At 47.0% G+C, this 20,085-nt stretch overlaps 1 protein-coding gene across 1 annotated transcript in view; it reads right to left on the reverse strand.

Annotated features, from left to right (window-relative positions):
* Window positions 1–3,097: 3,097 nt before the first annotated feature.
* The window catches only part of PAPPA (pappalysin 1), a 181,553-nt gene continuing 164,565 nt past the window's right edge, over window positions 3,098–20,085 (reverse strand). The window contains exons 21-22 of the mRNA XM_037400862.1: window positions 18,461–18,559; window positions 3,098–6,861 (exon numbers count right to left, since the gene is read on the reverse strand). Of these exons, the coding sequence (XP_037256759.1) occupies window positions 6,754–6,861; window positions 18,461–18,559 (207 nt within the window). The 3' untranslated portion in view covers window positions 3,098–6,753. The remainder of the gene's footprint in view (window positions 6,862–18,460; window positions 18,560–20,085) is intronic.

The raw sequence follows: 20,085 nt of genomic DNA on the forward strand, positions 1-20,085 counted from the left end.
CCAGGTGAAGCAGGACCTGAGCCACCTTGGCAGAACCAAACCCACTGGAGGTGAAATGGGCTCTTGGGCTGACACACTGCTCTGGCTGGCACTGCTTCCCTCCACCTGCTGCACCCTCTCCCATCAGGACGCATCGGAACACCACGGTTTTCAAAACCCCTGCCCAAAACCAAAGTGCTGGACCTCAGCGGGAGCTGTGGACAGGGTGGCCCATGCAGCTGTGCAGCCAGATGTGGGAGCCACAGCCACACTCGCCACCTCCCCGAGGTACCTGTTGATGCTTGGGGCTGGCTCAACTGAAAGCAAAGGAGACGTGGCAAGAGCAAGCGGTCCAGTTCAGAACTCTTTAATACAAGCTTATATTGTTTGTGTTTCCGATTCTCTGTTCTCCCAACATCTGGGGACATTAACCCTCATATGTGTGTGAGCATGTGTATGAAGATATATACAAAATCACATAGTTAAATATTTAAGCATACAAGGTATTATATATTTATATAATATAGAACTTTAGGGTATAGGAATCAACAATGGCAAAATATTTCTGATGAATCTGACGTAACTTTTTTTTGAGTGAAACATGACCTGTTTTTGAAAGACCAGAGGAAGTTGTTGCTTATTAAAAGAAAGAGAAAAACCTGTATAAAGAAATTCTGTGAAAATGATTTAAAAAACATCATGAACCAAAAAAAGGTCAACTGTTAAAAACTGTATTGAAAAAAAAAATAAATTAGATGAACAATTGTGTAAATATAAATTAAAAAAGATGACAATCTTAATAAATAAGCTTTACTATTTACATCTTTATATATTGCTTGGAGACTTAAATTAGATCCGTTAAAAACAAACGAACGCAAAATAAAACCCGAAATTGGAGCAGCAAACGTACAGGCGTGAGGTACAGAATTAAGGGTTGAACTGTATTTTGCTTGTTTCTTTTTTTTTTTTTTTTTCTTTTCTCTTTTATACAGTAGACCAGTAGAATTTTTGTGAAAATAGATCCTCAGCACTTCATTGGAGTATTGGTTGACGTGGCTTCCAAAAGGTGCCAAGAAAGATTCCATAATAATAATAATAATAATAATAACCCTAATAATCATAATAATTATAACAATAATAAAAAGATACAATATGATACATAAATATGGAAGAGCAGTTGGTAATATGAATACATTTTTCTCTAGACGAGATCACAGTTTTATTTGTAAATATTACACTGATATATATATATAATATTACACATATAATATTATATATATATCATATATATATTTATATATATATTTATATATATAGTATGGCTCAATCCTGCTCCCAGTGAAGTCAACAACAACAACAAAACCCTCTGTTGACTTGATGGGAGCAAAATTCAGCCGATCATCTGCAGACAGGTAAGTAATTACAGAGGCCGTACAATGCAAACTCCGCAATGGTTCCAATTCCCTCTTTAATTGCTGGTGAAATGTTTCGTTAAAGCCCTGGTTCTTTGCACTCAGAAGATGGAAACTGGTGGCTGAATTGTGGCCTCACCAAATGAAGGGAAAACCAAAAGACTAAACCAAACCAAAATGGGAACCAAAGACAGCTTGGACTCATTAGCTCCGTATCTTGACCTAACAGGACTAATGCCACCAACAAGTAGCACCAAGACTCTTCATCTGACACCTGAAGCCAACCCAAGCTCTTATTTCTGGCCTCAGAGGAAGCAGTTATTACTCTTGATGAATCTTGGATATGTAGATCAGGTGGAAAGGGGAAAATTCAGTTTGCCAAACTAAGACAGAAACAAAACGTCAAGCCTCACTTTGCTCCCGCTGAAATGACCAGGGTTTGGAACACCGGTTCCCCAGGTGGCAGGAGCAGCCCAGCACCAAATCCCTGTCACCCAAATTGACCGTAGCTCCAAAGAAATACATCCTGGGCCACCTGGACCTGCTCCTGCTGATGTTTTGGTCACACTCCCACTTAACTCAGTGGTCAAGGTCCTCCAGTGGCAAGGGGACTGTCCCCAGGGCTCCTGTGTGCCCAACACATGCGGTCAGCTGGAGGCAGGGGTGATCCTGTGTCCCCGGCAGGGAGGTGGCTTTCCCCAGAGGATGGGATGACATGACATGGAAGAAACGCAAGACAGATCAGCTCAGTTGCACCACTGAGACCAAAATGGGGCCCACAACCACAAAGATACCAAGAGTGTATCTAAGCCCGGTATATGGTCCTCTCCCAGTGATTACAAACCTGCCCATTAACTCTCACTGGGGCATCCAGGGATTGGGCAGGCAAGGGCAAACCACTGCCCAAAGGCTGGGAAATTCCATGGCATCCAGAAAAGTTCAACAGCCAGATCACCAGCTCTGAAAACCCTTCGAGCATCCCAGCGTCGGCTGGCTTAATCCTATACCCTCCTGTCTTCTAGCTTGGCCTTGAATGGAAATAATGGGCTGGAGTGTGGGAAGGGGATGGTCGGCACCCCACTTCCCACTGATGGGAATCACCTGTCTGCTCATGTAGCAGCTTTCTCCTTCCCCCTCTCACTCCCAGTCTCGCAGCTCTTCGGGATTCAGACTGTGCAGTGCTTCTGAGTGCAGTAATTAGAGCACAGTGAAATACTGGTTAAATGCGTATGTACAGTTGGATAACGTAAAAATAAGCACAAACACACAATTAAAAAAATAATCTGGAAAAAAACCCAAAAACCTCCACCCCCCCCTCCCCCCACAAACAACAGTATGCCAGGGGAAAAAATACCTTAGCCTTAGTTCCTGGACTTATCACAAAGCACAAGGAAAACAAAACCAGACAATGTTATAAAACCTCACGGTACTTCTAGGGAAATCTACAATTAAGTATCTAGCTCTCTACTCAGCTGGCAGAATCAGTGTTTTCTTTTTGAACACACAAAAATAGGCTTTGCTCTTCTTGAATTTGGATTATGCGGGTTTTCTTTTCTCCTTTCTTTTTTTTTTTCTTTTTTTTTTTTCTCTTTTCTTCCTCTCTGTAAAGCTTTACTTGTTATTTTTTTCCCCACTTGAATCAGTTGCAGCAAGAAACTTTTGTTGGCTATTGGGCTTTCTTTTTTTCTCTCCTTTTTTTTTTTTCCTTTTTTTTTTCTTTTTCTTGAACACAGGTAAAACCTAGAACAAACCGACAGTTACAACCAAGTGAAACCAAAACCGGAAGGGAGGTAGCTGGAACCCGACTCCAAGAGTCCTCTGGTGCCATCCTCCTTTCTCAGCCTAGGGGGGGGACAGTGGAAGATGCAAGAAAAGCAGGCGGACACCAGCTCAGCCCCTGTGTGAGAGGGTGGGGAGGGAAAGGGGTAGCAGCTGATAGGAGTTTCCCACCCCACCATGCACCGTTCACCGCTTTCTGCTCCAGCTTTCTCCCCTGCTGGCTGTGGACACCACCCATAGCCAAGAGGCTGGCTGGTGGCCCAGGTAGGGTGCAGCCTTGGCTCCTTGTCTGTGACAGAGATCTTGGCACTGATGTGACCTGGACTTCATGAGCAGCTAAATTTCATCAGCATAAGCACCCTCTCCCGTTCCCCCAAACTTATTTGATGTTGTCCTACACCACTAGTTTGGTGGGTGGAGATGGTGGATAATGTCCCTCTCACTCCCACCCAATGGCCATCACAGGCATGGAGAGTCTTTCCTAGGTACTTCACTGGACATTCAAGGCCCTTAAAGTGGTAGAAGCTACAAGGCCATCCAGCTGGCCTTGCCGCAGGGTTGGAGCACAGGGGAATAACAGCTGAGCAGGTGTCCATGCCCCACAGCTCCCCTCTGCGCATCCGCCAGGTGCATGGTACAGCACCTGAAATGCAGAGGGCAAAGCTTTGCCCCAATGCAATCTTTTCCCAATGGAAACAAAAAAAAGCTATTGAATTTGACACAACACAGAACAGAACTTCTTCTGCTCTTGGTTCCATCAGCTCCATTGGATGAGATGGACAGTGCCAGCATGGCAGCTAGAAAAAAAAAATCAGCATGGAAAGCCTGCCTGTTGGAAAGGGAACTGGATTACCCCTGGACTGCAGGAGTGAAGCTGAGGTGTGAGGCTGGGCTGGCAAGAGGCCACTGTCACCCTTGAGGCGAGAAGGACTCGGACTCGGCGAGCAGAGGCTGGTGGTGGCTAGGCAGAGGAGCTCAGTGGGCTCTGAGCTCCTGGGAGCCCACAGCAGCAAGTGGCAATAATGCTTGTACAGACCTGCCTCTCCTGGGTAATGTCCTAGGTGGGAAAAGCAGATGAAAAATCTCCTCCATGCAGAGCTGCGTAACTGAGAAGGGGATCTTGCAAACTGAGCTGCCATCAGGATGCACACAGGACCTGAACTGAGGCTCCCTGCGAGGGTGAAACCCAGGTGGGGTGGAGCAGGGAGGTCATGCCAAAATAGCTCAGGCATCGAGGACATGATGCGCTGGCAATCTGAAAGGCTTTTGAGGTTGTCGACTCTTCTGATGGGCTGGTTGGCACATGAACAAACTGCCAACAGAAAAGGGGAGGATGAAGGGACCAGAAGGAAACAACCTTTTCACAGTTATTTACTTCCATTATTAATTAGATGGCAAGGGGCAAAAGCAGAAGTTTTGCCCAGGCCCAGTTTTGCCACTGGTCTCTACACTGGAGGACGTTCTACTGACTCCATGGAAGGAGCCCTGATCCCACTGTGCCTCCCTGTCCTCTACACGCATCCCCACCACCCCACCCCACCCCGGCCCGGTGGGGTAGAGCCATCTGCACAGCTCCCATGGCCAGGACTTCTCCAAGAATAACTAGGAGCTTCATAAAACAGAGCTCCTCACCTTCTTATGAGAATCATCTCTCCAGGCCTCTACATGTTAGTTTTCAAGATTCATCTCTGGTTAATTCCAACAGAAACAACCCCAACAGTGGGTGACAAGAGCCTGGCTCCTTGCGCCTTACAGCTCTGTCAGTTTTCCATTTCTAGTTCTCCTACCCACTTTTACATTTGTCTGCATGACCTAAATGACCCCTCTCCTTACCCTTCTGCCTTGCTCCAGCGCCTATATGTTCAATCAAGCAGAAGTAGGAAAATAATCTTTCCAACCTGTCTTTACCTGTAGATTGTACATGTCAGGAGAGTCCCAAGGAACAGAAAGACTTAACATTTGGAAGGATGCTCTCTTGAATGTGTGTTCTTCCTAGCAGGACCCTGAAGCAGCAGGAGGAAAGCCCAAGCCACACTGGAAAGTTCTCTGGGACTTCCGTGGGATGGGCTGTAGCAGCAGTGGCAGCAGTAGATGTCCTGGGCATCTCAGTGACTCATCATGATGAACCTTACAATGAAATGAGTCCCCAGGGGTCTGGTACAACATGTTCCCCTCTGGGCTGAAACAGGAGGATGGAGCTATATGACAGAGAATTGTGAGGTCTGCTGCAGCTAATGCCCTTCCTTCTGGAAGATTACAAGCAGCTAAGCTCCTGATCTATCAAAAGTGTCTGACCCACTGGCCTGGAAGCTTAATACTGATAAATATAGCCAAAATTCTAATACTGTCTCCTGCAGTCCTTTCCCCATAGCATGTGCCTCCTCCTCCTCTTCCCCTCTCCTGAGAAAACAGGAGCATGAAGTGGCTGTTAGATATAGACCACTGTCAAAGGAGGGTGGAGAAGGTCCAGAGAACCACTTGGCTGGGTGGAAACGAGAAAGCAGATTCCTTTGGCTGGCTGGTGTCCTGTTTTCTTGCCCCAATGCTGAGGAAGAGACCAGAGGGTTTGAAAGGCAGGTTGTAGGTAAGCTTTAAGGCAGACTGTTTGGTTGCATGGGGTTGTTTTTCACCCTGTCCTGACACGGTAAGGAAACTAGTTGTATGGGACATAGCAGCAGGAGTAGCAGCAGCAGACATGCTCAAATGACAAGTGCAGGCGCAAGTTACCCTTTCTGCTCCTCAGAAGCAATCATCCACATTCCTTGATGCCAGTCCTTAGACTCCCCACTCCCTGGCTCCACCATGGGACCACCTGCCCATCTCCACACAGAAACATCCCAGCAGCCCTGCAGCTTGCATGTAGGCTACAAGGGGACTTTTTGTTGGCTTTTTGAGGGCAAGGGGAGAAGGAGGAGCTGTACAGAAAGGCCACTTCAGTCTGCTGAGCTCCCTGGCTGGAAGTAGCGTTCCTGTGAGGAGCAGACTCATCCCATGTCTCGAGCTGGCTGGGCATCTGGCAAGTCACTTGCCAAGAGGCACAGCCCTGTGGAGATCCCCCCCCAACCTCAGTGCCCCGAGCATGCGATACCTTGGCATTCAGCATCAGAAAAGGCTCAGCTTGGAGTCCTCCAAGAGCACAGCCTCTTCCGTGAACGATCTGAGTTGTGAGTGCTGGGGAGGGGAAAGTGTTTTTGCGTTGAATGTAATCTCTCACTCTTTCTCTCTTTCTCTACTTATTTCTATAAATATGTGTACATAAATAGCTTGTTTCTCGCCTTGCATCTAGATATGAACTGTTCAAATTAGGTGGGCATAACATGCTGTTTTGATACATGAAAGTCTTCTCGACTCTTGGTTGGTTGTTTCTCGTCATCACTATTTAAGATATAGTTAATACATAAACCCCTACTTTGAGTTCTCCTTGGACAAAAATTAAAGGCAGACTGGTTGAATTCTAAGGGTCCCTGGTGCAGAAATGCCATCCAGTTGAGCAGCTAAATGTTAAAAACTATACCAAAAGGGATGTGGTGTCTCTCCTAGCCTGCCTTGAGCAGTGTGGTCCTCCATTCCACGTCACTTGGCATTACCCAAGACTGAAGCCACGGAGGTCTTTCTGATTGTGCTCTTGGGCGTTGGGGTCCCGGCAAGCACACTCTCCTTGTAGGTCACAGGACATAGGGAAAGGAGTAACCTGGGGAAGGAAACCAAAGACACAAAGACATGAAGGAGGGAACACACCTACAGCATCCAGGAGAACAAAAAGATCTCTGTAGTGACATAGTCAGAGATTAGCTGCAGTTTTCATCTATGTCCTGTTTTTACAGTGATTTATTGTAATGTTGAGCTGGTGGTGCACCAAGGACTCAGGTGAGCTACCTGTCCATAAGAAAGGCTGTGAAAAGTGTAAAGAAGAACCTGTTCAACTCATGTAGTTACTGGTCAGGAGATACTCTTTTGAGTTCACATCAAGCACATGAACACAGCTGGCTGGGGAGACGTGTACTTCTCAGGCAACCCTGGGACTTTTTGGGGTACTTACCAAGATGCTGGCATCCCATTACACTGCCAGCCTCTTCTGAAAAGCTATCCTTACCCCAAAGGCTGCAAACACTACATGACAGCAAAGTTACAAAACCCTTATCTCACATGACCAACTCAAATGATCACCAAATGCTACTGGGTCCTACCCACCCCCAGCTTGGGGGTTTCGGTGAACCCTACCCCTGGGCCATAATGCCCCCTCTGTAGGGTATCATCCTGCAGTAGGGCCCTATGGCTTGGGTGCTGCTGCTCTGCCTATGTCCATTGGTGTATTAACTATAAATGTTCTTGGCTTCATTTCGTCAGGAACTGAACCAAGCAGTATGTAGCAAGTCAGTGAAGCTGCAGTCCAGCAGAGACTTCTCTAAATACCTGTGGTGTTTAAGGTCAAGAGATGCAGCTAATGGGCACTGAGGAATGGCAAAGGTATGCAAGTGAGAGACTGCATGCATGATCCGTCATCTGTCCATGATCTCTCTGGAGAAGCGTAGGAAGGAGCTGAAACAATAGCCTGCAGTGCCTGGCTAGTGGAAGTTGATTTTTGGACTATTGCATCATAGTGTTTACATAAAGAAAAGGGGGGGGAGGGGGAGGGGGGGGGCAGTGGGACACTGTCTCGCTTGCCCTGAAGTGAATTCCCAAGAATTTCTCCCATCTGCACAGACAGAGCAAATGACTTCATTCCCCTCTACACAACTTCCAAGACAGTGCCACAACCTGTTCAAATGTTCCCTGAGAGGGCTGCACGCGTGCGCTCCAGCTGCTCCCCTTGGCTTTGCTGCCACGTTTGATCTCTCTTTCATGAACACGTTTCTCCAGGCTATGAAGCCTGGCTCTGCCTGTTCCCTAGGCATCATCAACAGCACATCTAGGAATGTGGACCAAGCACTGTGCGTGAACACATAGCTGTCATTTCCACCTAGACCTTCCATACGTGTCCCTGCATGTCCATCTCTAACGTGCCTTTCTCCTGACGCACATAAGGATGGGATTGAGGGGTGTGGATCTTCATTTCACAACTGGGGAGCCTAAGGCAGGGACATGCTGACAGAGGCATTAAATAGCCAACGCTCATCACCAAATCAGGATTTAGAGAGCCTCCTCCCCTTGCTTTTGCCTTCTTTCCCAGAAGACCTGGCCCTCCAGGTAGAATAAGGTGATGACTCTTCATCAAGCCATGCCCTGGGGCACTTACGAGCTAAATAACCAACCAGTGAATAATCTGGATCTACAGTTGTCCAAATGCGGAGGTTGCAAAGAGAAGAGAAAGTCCAACAAGTTAAAAACAAATTAAATCAAATAATTGGAAACTAAAGTTTATAAACTGCAGAAAACAATAGGAGCTTAATGGTCACTTGATCCAACAGAAGCCAGCCAGAGCAGGACAGTCTCATATCACAGTGTTATGAATATTCTTAGATAGGAAATAGAGAAGTCTGAAAACAATGAGGTTTGGAGAGGAGGCTGAGGAGGGATTGTTTAATGACTAAATTAAAATACTGGAAAGGCAAAAAGAAAAGAGACATGAAAAAAAATTGTCTTTTTCTGTTCAGTGTAGCAGTAAACATTTTGGTTTAGGTTATCTGCCACAGCTCAGGTTTGACCTTTCTCTCCAAGACATCCAAATGAAAAAGACTATTTCACAGCAAAAGTTATGTCTTGAAATAAAAACTTATTTCACTTAGAAAATGCTCAAACAAAACATTTGTCTGGAGTTTTCCCCTATTTTTATTTTTTTATCCTGAACCATTCAGTTCAATCTGCATTTGGCAATGATTTTGACTTAAAAAATCCTCCCTGTCATACAACGAAGCTACTAGTTGGAGGCGAGACCTGGGAACCTGATTCTTTCATTTGTCTTGATCAGACTCTTTCCTCTCCCTGGCCTGGATTCACTGCGTTTGTCTGTGAGAGTCTAACAAAGGCGACGCAGTGGCCCCTGCATTCAAGGGAGAGGCAGGCTCACGGGGAAGGTGGGTGCACGTTTTGCGCTGAACACAGGACAACCACACAGCCAACTCTGGCGTTTCTGAAAACAGCCGTGACATCTTACTACACTTGGCCTCTGCTGTTGTCCATGTAAGTGGGACAGCAAAACGTGTCGCAGGCATGAAGATCCCAGCGATGCTGCCATTTCACTGGCAGGAACACCAGAGCCAGGAGTGGAAGCCCTGCACAACTGTGTCTCCAAACTACCAGTTCACGTTCCCTTAACCTACTCCGGGGGCTGTGCTGAAACAGTGGCCTTAGAAACCCAAACTGGCACGAGTCTGAGGCTGCCTTGCAGTGATCTACCTTCTTCAGTCCCACTCCTCCCATTTCTCTGAGTCCCGCTTTTCCCCTTTGCTTTCTAACAGGTCACTGTAAGCGTGTGCTCAGCACTGGAGCAACCTGATCCAAATGTGCACGTAAGAGACCAGAGAGCTCCTATATTGTGGCCAATTTCTGGTGAGATGGGGCCACTAGAAAAGAAACGTCTTGCTGCATGTTGTCCTCTAGAAACCCTCTGGTCTCCTAAGAGTGGTCATGGACAGAAGAACAGAAGCCTCCCTGGGACAGAGCCATGGCCCCGAGAGCAGTTTCATGGCTCAGCAGAACTTCATAGCAGTGGGTAGCCTGAGTGTAAGAGGGTTTCTTCCTGATCAGATTAGCCTTATTCACTTTATGTCCCTTACAGAGTTTTCTCATGCAATTCAATTTTTACAGTGCTATTGTCCAGATAGATGAATTGTTTTTTCTTATGGCAGTGAGCTCCAGAGATGCGTTTTCTATTATGTGAAAAGGCAGAGATTTCTATGGGTAATGAGCACATTCACAGTCACATTAGACCAGACAAAATTCTGCAAATGCTTAGCAGTAATACAGGGTTTCCACTTTAAACAACACCTACAACAACTGAATTCCCCAGGGACCTGACTTCCACAGGTATTTAGGGAATCTAGTCCCCAAACAGCATCTTCTAGGATTGTCACAAGTACCCAACTCACAGAAACCATAAGACTCCTTAGAAGAAGGACCGCCTATTGCCTCGGGCGCATGCAGTGGTAGCCTTCTGGAGCGCAGAGCCATGAATAAAGCTGCTGGATGTGCTAGAAGTAATAAATGCTGAACCTTTTTTGAACGATAGCCCATTTAAGTGTGGAGCCCAGATATACATACTCCAAGATTAACTGCTTTTTTTCTTTTTAAATCGGTCTGTGAAAGCCCAACTAATTAACAGAATATATGACCTGTCCTGAAATTTCCAGATATACCCATTGTAAAGCCAGTACTAAAGAATTGGCTTTTCTTCCTTCCACTCACCAAGTTCTGTGTTTCACCTACATCTGTCTTCCCTTGTAGAAAGACTGGCTAATATGTAGGAGGGCAGGGAGAAAAAGCTAAAAATTAAGCTCAGAGCCTGGCTTGGTCTTTTGATGTAGTGCAGGATATTGTCTTCCCAGACTAACTAAAGTAGGTTGAAAAAGGCACAACTGAAGAACACAGCTCCGTACACCTACACACACGTCACACACACACACATCTCCTGGAGACAATCCAGAACAGAGCCATGGCATGGACTGATAGCACCGAGGGGAATGTGGGTCACACCTGAACCACGCTGGACCACAGACCTGTCTATCTTCAAGAGAAAACAGACACAACCTAACCAATGTTCGTCACCCCAGGAACATGCACTGCATGACATACACTGCTCTGAACCTAAAGGAGCATTTGCAGCAGGTGTAGGGTTCTGTGCTAGGCAGGAGGCTAGCACGGGCATCGGGCGCATAATGCACAGGAGATATGGGACACTTCCACCTCAACCAACTCACCACCCATGCTGCACAGCGTTATGAACCCATACTTCCATTCTCCACAAAGGTATGGGAGCCCTAAGCATCCTCTCCCATGCCAGGTGATGAGATCTTGGATAAAATCCAAACTCCCACTTGGAAACAGGGCTGCGTTTGTCCTTGACACCATGCTCCTGACTATGGGAACAAAGACAACAGTACAACAGAGCAATGCAGAACCAGAAGCCAGGTCAAGAAATGAGTGAGAGGCCACAAATCCTCATTATGCAGCACCTATCTGAAGAGGCTGGTGACATCCCAAGACAGATCCCTGCTAAGAAAGGCCAGCCTGTAGGGAACTGGTGGGAATGTTGACAGGAGAAATCCCAGACAGGTACAGGGAGGGATGGGAAAGAGTTCTGCAAAGGGTGGGAGCTCACCCCTCACATGGGCTGTGTCAGGTTGACTGGGCTGTACCTCCCACTCAGCACACTTGAAGCTGTCTCACATCAGCACCAGGACAGGCAGAATCAGGCCCAGGGAAGGGCCTGGGTTGGAGGCAGTAGGGGAAGCAGGGGAGGAGGGCTGCAAAGTGTTGGGAAACAGCCTGTTGTTAGATTTCAGCCCTGAAGTGTTTGCGAAATCTCCCAGATGGGCCTAACTGGAAATAGGAAGGCCCCACTGCAGACAGAGCTTCTGCGGGCGAGCGCGGCGTGTTGAGATAAGCGTGGCAGGCTGTGCTGAGTGTCACAGCCCCGCGCCTCCTGAGACCCTTGCAGCTCAGATGCCGGGGAGTATTTTGTTCCCTGACAAGGCCCTTGTGGGACAAAAATGCATCTTGTAAGGGTCTTCTCAGTGGTTTTCGGCATTTAGGCCACCAGGGCTGTTTTGAGATAACAGAACAAAATTAACAAGCTCCCTTTTAACTCTGGGCGCTGGTATGCAGGTTCACACCTAGGGCACCGCTCCAGAGGGCCTGGGAAAGGCAAAGATGAAGCTCATAGGAAACCTCCTCTCCATGCAGCACATAGAGTTTGAAAGGCTTGAATTTTTGTTAACTGCCCTGCCATAAACCTGGCTTTCCCCCGCCAAAGCCAGCAAATGTGGTGTAACAAGACGTAGCTCAGCTGAACCCAACAGACGCTCCTCTCTCTCTCCATCGGGTGTAAATCAGGAGCAGCCTCACCAGATCTGGTGGAAGAAGGATGGCCCAAAGCCAGCAGGGATCCCCGGGAAAGCCCTGCCTGCACGGATCCCCACAACACCGCCTGCCCGCTGAGCGGAGACAGCGAGCCCATGTGCCAAACCACACGGAGCTCAGTTGCTCAGCAATCAGCTGTGCTTCCTACCCTCGTGCTACTGATTGTGCAAACATGAATGTAATTAGTCTAAATAATCACCAAAGATTTAATAGGAGCCAGACCACCCAGAGGCCAAATAGCTGGCGGTGGAGCAGGGAAGGTTTGTTCGCTGGTTTTTGTAACACTTGCTAATGAAGTGAGGTCGGATAGCAAAGCAAACACCCTCTGCTAGCACGTCCCCTGGGAATGCTGTATGTTGTGGGAAGCCCCATGTCCCTTGAAGCCAAGAACGTTCTATCAGGACAGACGACGTGCTGCTACCATCACTGCTTCTAATTTATCACTGCCTGAAAAGCCTCCCTAAACAATTATGAAACCAAGCTCTGAGCCCCAAAATAAGTTCCCATCCCAACCAACCATGACTGAAAAGGCTCCTCACACAGCAAACAGCTAGCCACCGGTGCTGGGACCAACAGCTCATGGGTGAGCAAGTTCACCCTCACACCTGGACGAACCAGCACACTTGGAGCACGCAGCGGCACTCAGCCGCTTCCAGGGGCATGAAGCAACACCCCGCATTGTATCCTTCCTTCCTCCGTGTCACCCACCATTCATCCTATCTCACCAGCTAATTATAGAGCTGACAAACACACCCAGCTGGGGACACTCAAGTCGTTGGGAGCAGCAGCATGGCAGGAACACCAATGCTTCCGGATAAGCCGAGTTTCCTCAGCCGAGGTGGTCACTTAGGTTGCTAATTGCACGCACTGCCTCAAACCCATGTTCTGCCATCGGAGCAAGGTCTGAGATGCCCCAAGACAGGTTTGCGTCACAGTTAGAGAGCAGGGAGAAGGCACTTATTTCTCCAAAATGCTAAGAAGTAGTTATTTCTGTTGTCTTAGGGGTAGGAGTGCAGCAGACCCTCCTTTCTGGGGAGACAGGGACAGTCTCTGGAAATCCCTGCTGGAGCCAGCAGCAGTCCCTCAGTTCAAAGCTCCTTTCTTTAGGCCTTGAATTCTCGGCCATAAAGTCTCTGAAGAGTTTTTGATAACTTGCCTATCTCTTAGATAAGCAAAGCTTTGGATGAATCCCACACGGTCCTCTATCTACCGCAAGTCCTCATTTGTTTTCCGCTGAGGCACTTGCTGGTTTTCCTCTCCAAGGTGTCGGACAGAAATGTCAAGAGGCTGAAGGGGCAGGACGATTCTTCTTTTTCTTTTCTAAGTGCTACGGGGCAAAGTGGTTAAGGGAAAACCTGAGTGATAACTGAGTGAGACAGGTTTTTCTCATGGGAGCTGTAGGTTTACCCTTTATGCGACAAAAGGGAAAAGCAGAGAGGAGAGACAGATGAAAGTTTGCCCTTTCAAATGGTTTAAGTTAGAGGAATTTTAAAACGGCACATTCTGTGTAGTGAAATCTGCAGGGACCAGACTGAAGGATCTTCTACTAAGCAAATCTGCGATCTGAGACTTGAACAAAGTACATAAGCAGAGCCTAAAGAGAGACATTTCTGATTTCTGCAAGGCCTTTCTAGACAGCCTTGTCCAGGGAAAACTTGGAAAAGGGAAGGGGAAGAGAAAAGAAGTGAAGGAGAACAGCGACTGGAGAGATTTCCTGAAACGACTCGGGATACAGCTATCGCCTCCCACCCCGCCATGCCGCACACCCCAGGGGTTCCTCGCAGGCAGCCGCCAGCCCCGAGGCAGCCAGTTAAGCCCAGGTTATTTATTTTTCTCACTTTAGCAAGTGTCACGTATTTAATGTTTTTTTTTTAAAAAAAGTATCTTCTTTTATCTACGGCAGGATACAAAGCAAGAAGCAGCTTCCTACAGCAGCCAGGCAGAAGGGAGCTGGCAACCTGTGCTGGGTCAGGAGGGCAGGAAGATTAAAAGGAGATGGGATTTTGCTTTGTCCTTCACGGAAGACTTTATCCCCTCCAGACACACAACAGAAGCTTTCCCTCCCTTGGAGGTTGGCTGGCAATGGCCTTCCTGTCTCTCAAAGCTGCTCCCGGGTCACACACAGGGCCCCCCATCCTCTGCCCCGCGTGTAAACCCCGCCGCCCCCTGCTCCCCACCTGCCTGGGGCTGCACCGCCAGGCGCCACAGGATGTGCGTCCCCGCTTCCCTGGGGGACACTGCACCCTGTGCCAGCCCTGGCTGCTTGCCCGCTGCCAGGGGACGCTGATCAATTAGCGCACAACAAATAATTAAGCTGATGAATGTCTCTTTTTCTCGCTTGCTGACTGCAGTTGCCTCAAATTTATGCCCAGAATATGACTGAATTTATTCGTTGTCATTTGTAGCATTCAAAAGAGGCCTTTAATGATTTCTTTTAAGCTCTCTAGCCTGACTGTGAACAGTGCAGGGCAAATACTCATTATTTCCTATCTAAGCAGCAGCGCTGATTAGTCAGTGGTTGGTCAGATAAGTCACCCTGCTCTGTTCCCCTCTCTCTGCAGAAATGCACAAGGTCATTTGCTGCTAATACTCAAATGCAAAGGGAAAACACAGCCTAAGTGACCGCTGCATGGAAATCTCTTGTGCATTTGCAGGGCAACAAAACAGAAGCGTGCAAAATCTCACATTAAGTAAGAGGGCTCAGAATTAAAGTGAACATGGGTTGAATAATTTTGCTTTCACGCAGCCCGGTTCACAGCATTGCGTGCAGCTGAAAGTGCATTTGGGAGGGTAGTGGGATTGCAGTAAAACTTGTCTTGACAGTTCATGGCCATTAAAGACCTGAAGCCAGCTCTTACTTGACTGTTAACTCCTGAATCTTCACATGATGCAATGTTAATCTTCAGCCCTTTCCTAAAATAATGTGAGGAGTTGCTATGTTCTGTTAAATGTGAACCATGTGTCACCTCAGCAGTGGCTGCAATGGTGAAAAGATGATAAATCTAAAGCTTGTAAAATGTCCTGTGACATTTTGGGAGAAAAACAGGTGTTGCATAAATGTTAGACATTTATGGGCAAACTTGCAGGGGCTTTAAAAGACTGACACATCTGCCACATAGTATGTAACCCTGAAAGAAAAGGAGCAAAGCAGTCTCTTTCATGTGTCTCGCTCTTTCTCCAACCGTATGAAAATACATCCTCATCTGGTATTGGAATTAACAGAGCTGGACTTACCCCTCCCTGTGTCTCCTCCAGGTTTTTGGCTTTTACACCCAATGTGTATTTTAAAAATGTGCCTTTTTAAGTAGGTGGCAAACTGTGCTGGAAGGATTTGGTATGCGGAGTATTTTTATTCAGCTCCCTTTTCTCTCACCTTTCATTGTTTTTCCCTTTGGAATATCTCCTGTAACGCTCCACTCATAAACCTCTTCAAAGGGAGGGCTGTATTTGAACAGCCTTGCCTGAAATCTGGTCTCAGTCAAAGGCCTCAGACGGGAAAATAACTCGCAGAGCTGAGACCTGTGGCCCCACGGCTGCTGCCGTAGGTGTCGGCGGCCGCTTTGCAGGCAGAGAGGTGGTGCCTGCCGCCTCCTTGGCTTTGACCCTGCAGCCCTGCCGGCTGGGTTATTATTCCCCCCTTTACCCTATAAATGTAATAAACTGGGACTTAGCCTCTTGCTTTTGGCATGGAAGGTCCAGGAGAAGGTGGTTTTCTCACTCCTCCCGAGTGCCTTGTTCAGCTCCTGGGATGTTGTTGGTGTTTTGGGAGAGAGGAGAACTTTTTGGAAGCTGAGTGTGTGCCGAGGAAGCAATGGGCAACACAGGTCAGTCCTCAGACTACGTGATCTCTAGGATGGGTGTTTCTAAAGTACAAAGCAGGGCAAACCGAATTCCCCCAGTCACAAAGATACAGCTCCCAGAGAAGTCGGTAGAAGCAGACTTATTTCCAAAAAGCTATAAAATCTCCCTCTCCACGGGGGAAGTGCATCAGACTCATGACCAGCTGCCTGGCTCTGAACCACTTGCCCTTTGCATCAGGCAGTTTTAGCACAGACACCAGTAACCAACTGGGCTACAAAGTGCTTTCCCCCTCTTGGGTGGTCACTTCATTTCTGGGTGGCAGCGAAGCGGCAGATACTTTGAGCGTGACTCGCCTGGCTGGTAAGTGCTCACAACTCTGTGCAGATCCCACTCTGTCTCAACTCCCTGCCCAGCAATAAATTCTGCTCCCAAACTTTAATCTTCTCCCTCTCCCCCTCCATTTGGCACTCACATCCCTTGTCCTTCCCATCCCCAACCCAGCAATGCTTTTTGCCCTTAGCTCCTGTCTTGATGGGGCTGGTTTGGGTCAGTCCCCTCCCAGTCACCTCACTTCCACTCCTCTGGCACCTCTTGGGATTTTTCATCCTCTGCTCTCAAGCCTGGAGGCAGCAAGATGAATTTCCCAGGCAGGCTGTTGTAAAGACCAATGCCATGCTGAGCTACTGGGCACTTCCAGTTCTGCCCTCCCAGCTGGTGGGCCTGTGAGGTCAGTGAGCAAGCTGTGCTTGCCCCTGGGCTGCTCCTCCCAAGGAGGTGGAAAATCAGCCAGAGATGGCAATCTCTTCTTGAAGATGACACTGAAGACAAGCTGCTGCCTCTCACCCTGCTTGTCTCTGCAGTGGCTGTTTCAGCAGAGAGCCCCGGAGGGGCTCCCCATGCCCTACTCCACCTTTGGGGAGCAGAAGCTCACCTGCCCATGCTTCCCTCCCAGCACATTGGCTTGCAGAGCCACTGGCAAAGAAACACAGCAATATGGGGGGAAATTTGCCCCAAAAAAAGCACATTTAGGAAAACTACCTTTCCCCCCATGGAGAAATAAACTCTTTCCGCTTGCCGAGACCTGTCCACTTCCCTTCGCCAGTGTTCCCAGATGGGCCAGAGGCAACCTACGGTGCTGTACTGGTAAGAGATCTTTGGCTGAACCAAGGAAAAGAGCCTCCAGCCAAAACTGTCTTAGAAAGGACTGGACTGGTACCTCAGCTGCGGTAGAAAGGACCTTCTTCCTCAGATGGGTGATATGGATGATGTCATATGCTAAGCCCAAGCTCCCTCAAATGTTGTTATTTATTGAGATACATCAAATACTTAACATAGCTGGATTTTCATTCAGATCTACACTCAAATCTTGAAGACAACGTAAAAATCTCACATGTCAGAGGCTAAAATTTCCTTTCATTTCTTTGGGAAACAAGTTCAAAATCTATCCAGGTTAGAAACATATGAAATGTAGTGCTTCAAACCGTTGCTCCAGTCACTGTCCCTAACTGTGGCCAGAAATGGGTGTTAAAGCAGCATAAAACAGGGAGATGTGTGGAGGGATCCTTCCCCAGGCTCAAGCAGTCAATGGTTTAGATATTCCTGAGGCACAAATTGCATCCAGATCACAGTGTTTAATAGCCACTGATAGAGCTAACCTTCACCGATACGTTTATTCTCTTTTGGACTTCAAATATATTTTTGTTCTTAAAAACACTTTGTGGCAATGCATCCTATCATTCAAATAGACACTGTGTGAATAAGCACCCTCTTTCATTTGTTTGGATCCTGCTTCCACATAATTACCATTTCATCCCCTTATTGCTGTGTGATAAGAAACAGTGGGGTTTATTTTCCCAAGCATCCTCCTGTTAAATAATGTTTTTATAAATCTCTGCCACTAACCATGCCTATGGTCTCTGTCCCACTGACACACGCATGCAGGTACTCACAGATCAAAGTACACACCTACAATGAAGCTTTCATTTTTCTCTCTGTTCTTTTCCTAATGACTCCTAACCTTTAGTTTCCCTTTTGAGCATTGAGGGTGGGCATCAGGATGGGCAAATATACCCTTCTCGGTGTTTCTGGGTGAAGGTCTCCTGAGCAGTAGATGCAGCTTTGCTAATGAACGTGACCCAGGGTTTTGGAGGGAGCCAGCCTTTGCCTATAGAGAAGCCAGAGTTTATTTACAATAAGAATGAATAAATGTCTCTGACCAGTTTATTTAAGAACCTGCCTTGCACAGGTGTAAGATGGGTTATGATGAGAAATGCACATGTATACCTAGAGAGAACTTCAAAATGAACCCACAAGAACTTGGTGCCTATGGTGAGCTGATGCCTGGACTGAAGGTCTTTCTGAGATCTTGGACCTTTCTTATTCCAGCCAAAAAAAAAAAAAAAAAAATAATTCAGGTGCAAAGGAGCACTCAGCAAGGAATTCCCAGTGAAAAGAGAAAGGGGCATCCCTACCTTTTTGGTCTTGACTGTTGAGGCACAGCAGTCCCCACCATCATAGTTGCAGAAGGCTCGGTTGTTGATGGAGTCACAGTAGTTGTCCCCCATAAAAGGCTGAAAAAGAAAAAAGCAGAAAAAAGACTGAGAGCGTGGACATGGACACAACCTGTAACTATATGTCGGAAGGAAAACATGAAGGCTTGAAGCAGCCATATAGTTTGTAACATTACTAGCTGCCCCGAAAAGCAAGAGATAATTATTCCCCTCTCCCTTCAAAGCGGGTATAAAAAAAAAAAAAAAAAAAAAAGGACACTAGATGGAAGGGAAATGAGCCCTTGTTGGCTTTTCACATCCCACATAAGATGATGCTTCAGGAATATTAATTTATCTAGTCCCAGAGACAGCATCAAGGCATCTAAAATTGTGGCACCTTTTGATAATTTTAAGCTAACCTTCCAAAACTATGTGGGATAAGAAGAAGGTTATGTATAGCAGCAAAACTGGCTTGCTTTTAATAGCTGTACTTTCCACCACGGTTCTCCAAACTATGCAACATGTGTCAGCAATGAGGGCACAAAACATACCACAAAGAGAAATGGAAGTGGTCTGAGCTCAGCACAGGGACCACATGCTCTTGTTCTCCGACCACCAGTGACTGCACGTGACCTTGGCTATGGCACATAATCTTCCTCCACTCCACAGCTCAGAGCTGGGATAATGGCAATTATTCAGAGGGATGTTGTGGAAAGCTATTAAGTGAAATTCATAAATCACCTTGAAAAAGAAAATGTGGTCACTAGTCTATGTGCTGCACAGGACCTGAATAATAATCACGAAACTGAAGAAAAGACTTGATGTCTGTTTTTTCATTGCATATTGGAACCCTCTTGGTCAGCAAATAGAGAATTCTTTCTTGGAAGTGAAAACTGTGCTTGATGCTAAAAAAGATCCGTGCCCAGTATGAGAATCCCAGGCAGCAATGAAAGCTCAGAAAAATGGATGTTCAGCAGAGAGCAGAATCATATCTCTGTAACACTTCTTACACACATGGGCTCATGGAGCCATTCCCATTTTATCTGCTCTTTGGAAAATTCATTTGTTCTGCACTGAGAAAAACACGCTGGGGACTTTCTTACAAGAAAGCATCATTGAAGTGAGGGTGGGGAGGTTTGTGGATGTTTCCTGGGAGGATTTTGCAGCAATTGCAGTACCAGAGTCTCCCTGATGATAGATACCTGAAGAATCAGCCGTAAGAGCTTGACGTGCTCTCCCCAGGCAGACCCTTGGCCATGCTCATCAGTATTGAAATGGACCCTATGGAGTGGTGCAAATACACGCTTTTACTGCTGGTGTTTTGCAAATTTACCTATTTCTATCAGGGTGCAGGAAAGGCAGGCAGTGATGGCAATATCACGCCACAGTAGGACTACTAGGAGGTGACTGACTCATCGTGTTCACTCGTTTAGCTACATGCAAATACCACAAATGCTGACAAGGAAATCAGAGTTACAGGGTGAGGCGCCTATCCCTGTAAACTGGCTTAGCTCCACTGACTTCCACAGAGAATGACTTATGCATATAGGCGAAGACTTTGACTTGCAAACTCCCTTCCAATTCGATTAATGAATATGCTAAGAGTT

This window comes from Falco rusticolus, chromosome 9 (assembly GCF_015220075.1).
Source record: "Falco rusticolus isolate bFalRus1 chromosome 9, bFalRus1.pri, whole genome shotgun sequence".
Lineage (NCBI taxonomy): Eukaryota > Metazoa > Chordata > Aves > Falconiformes > Falconidae > Falco > Falco rusticolus.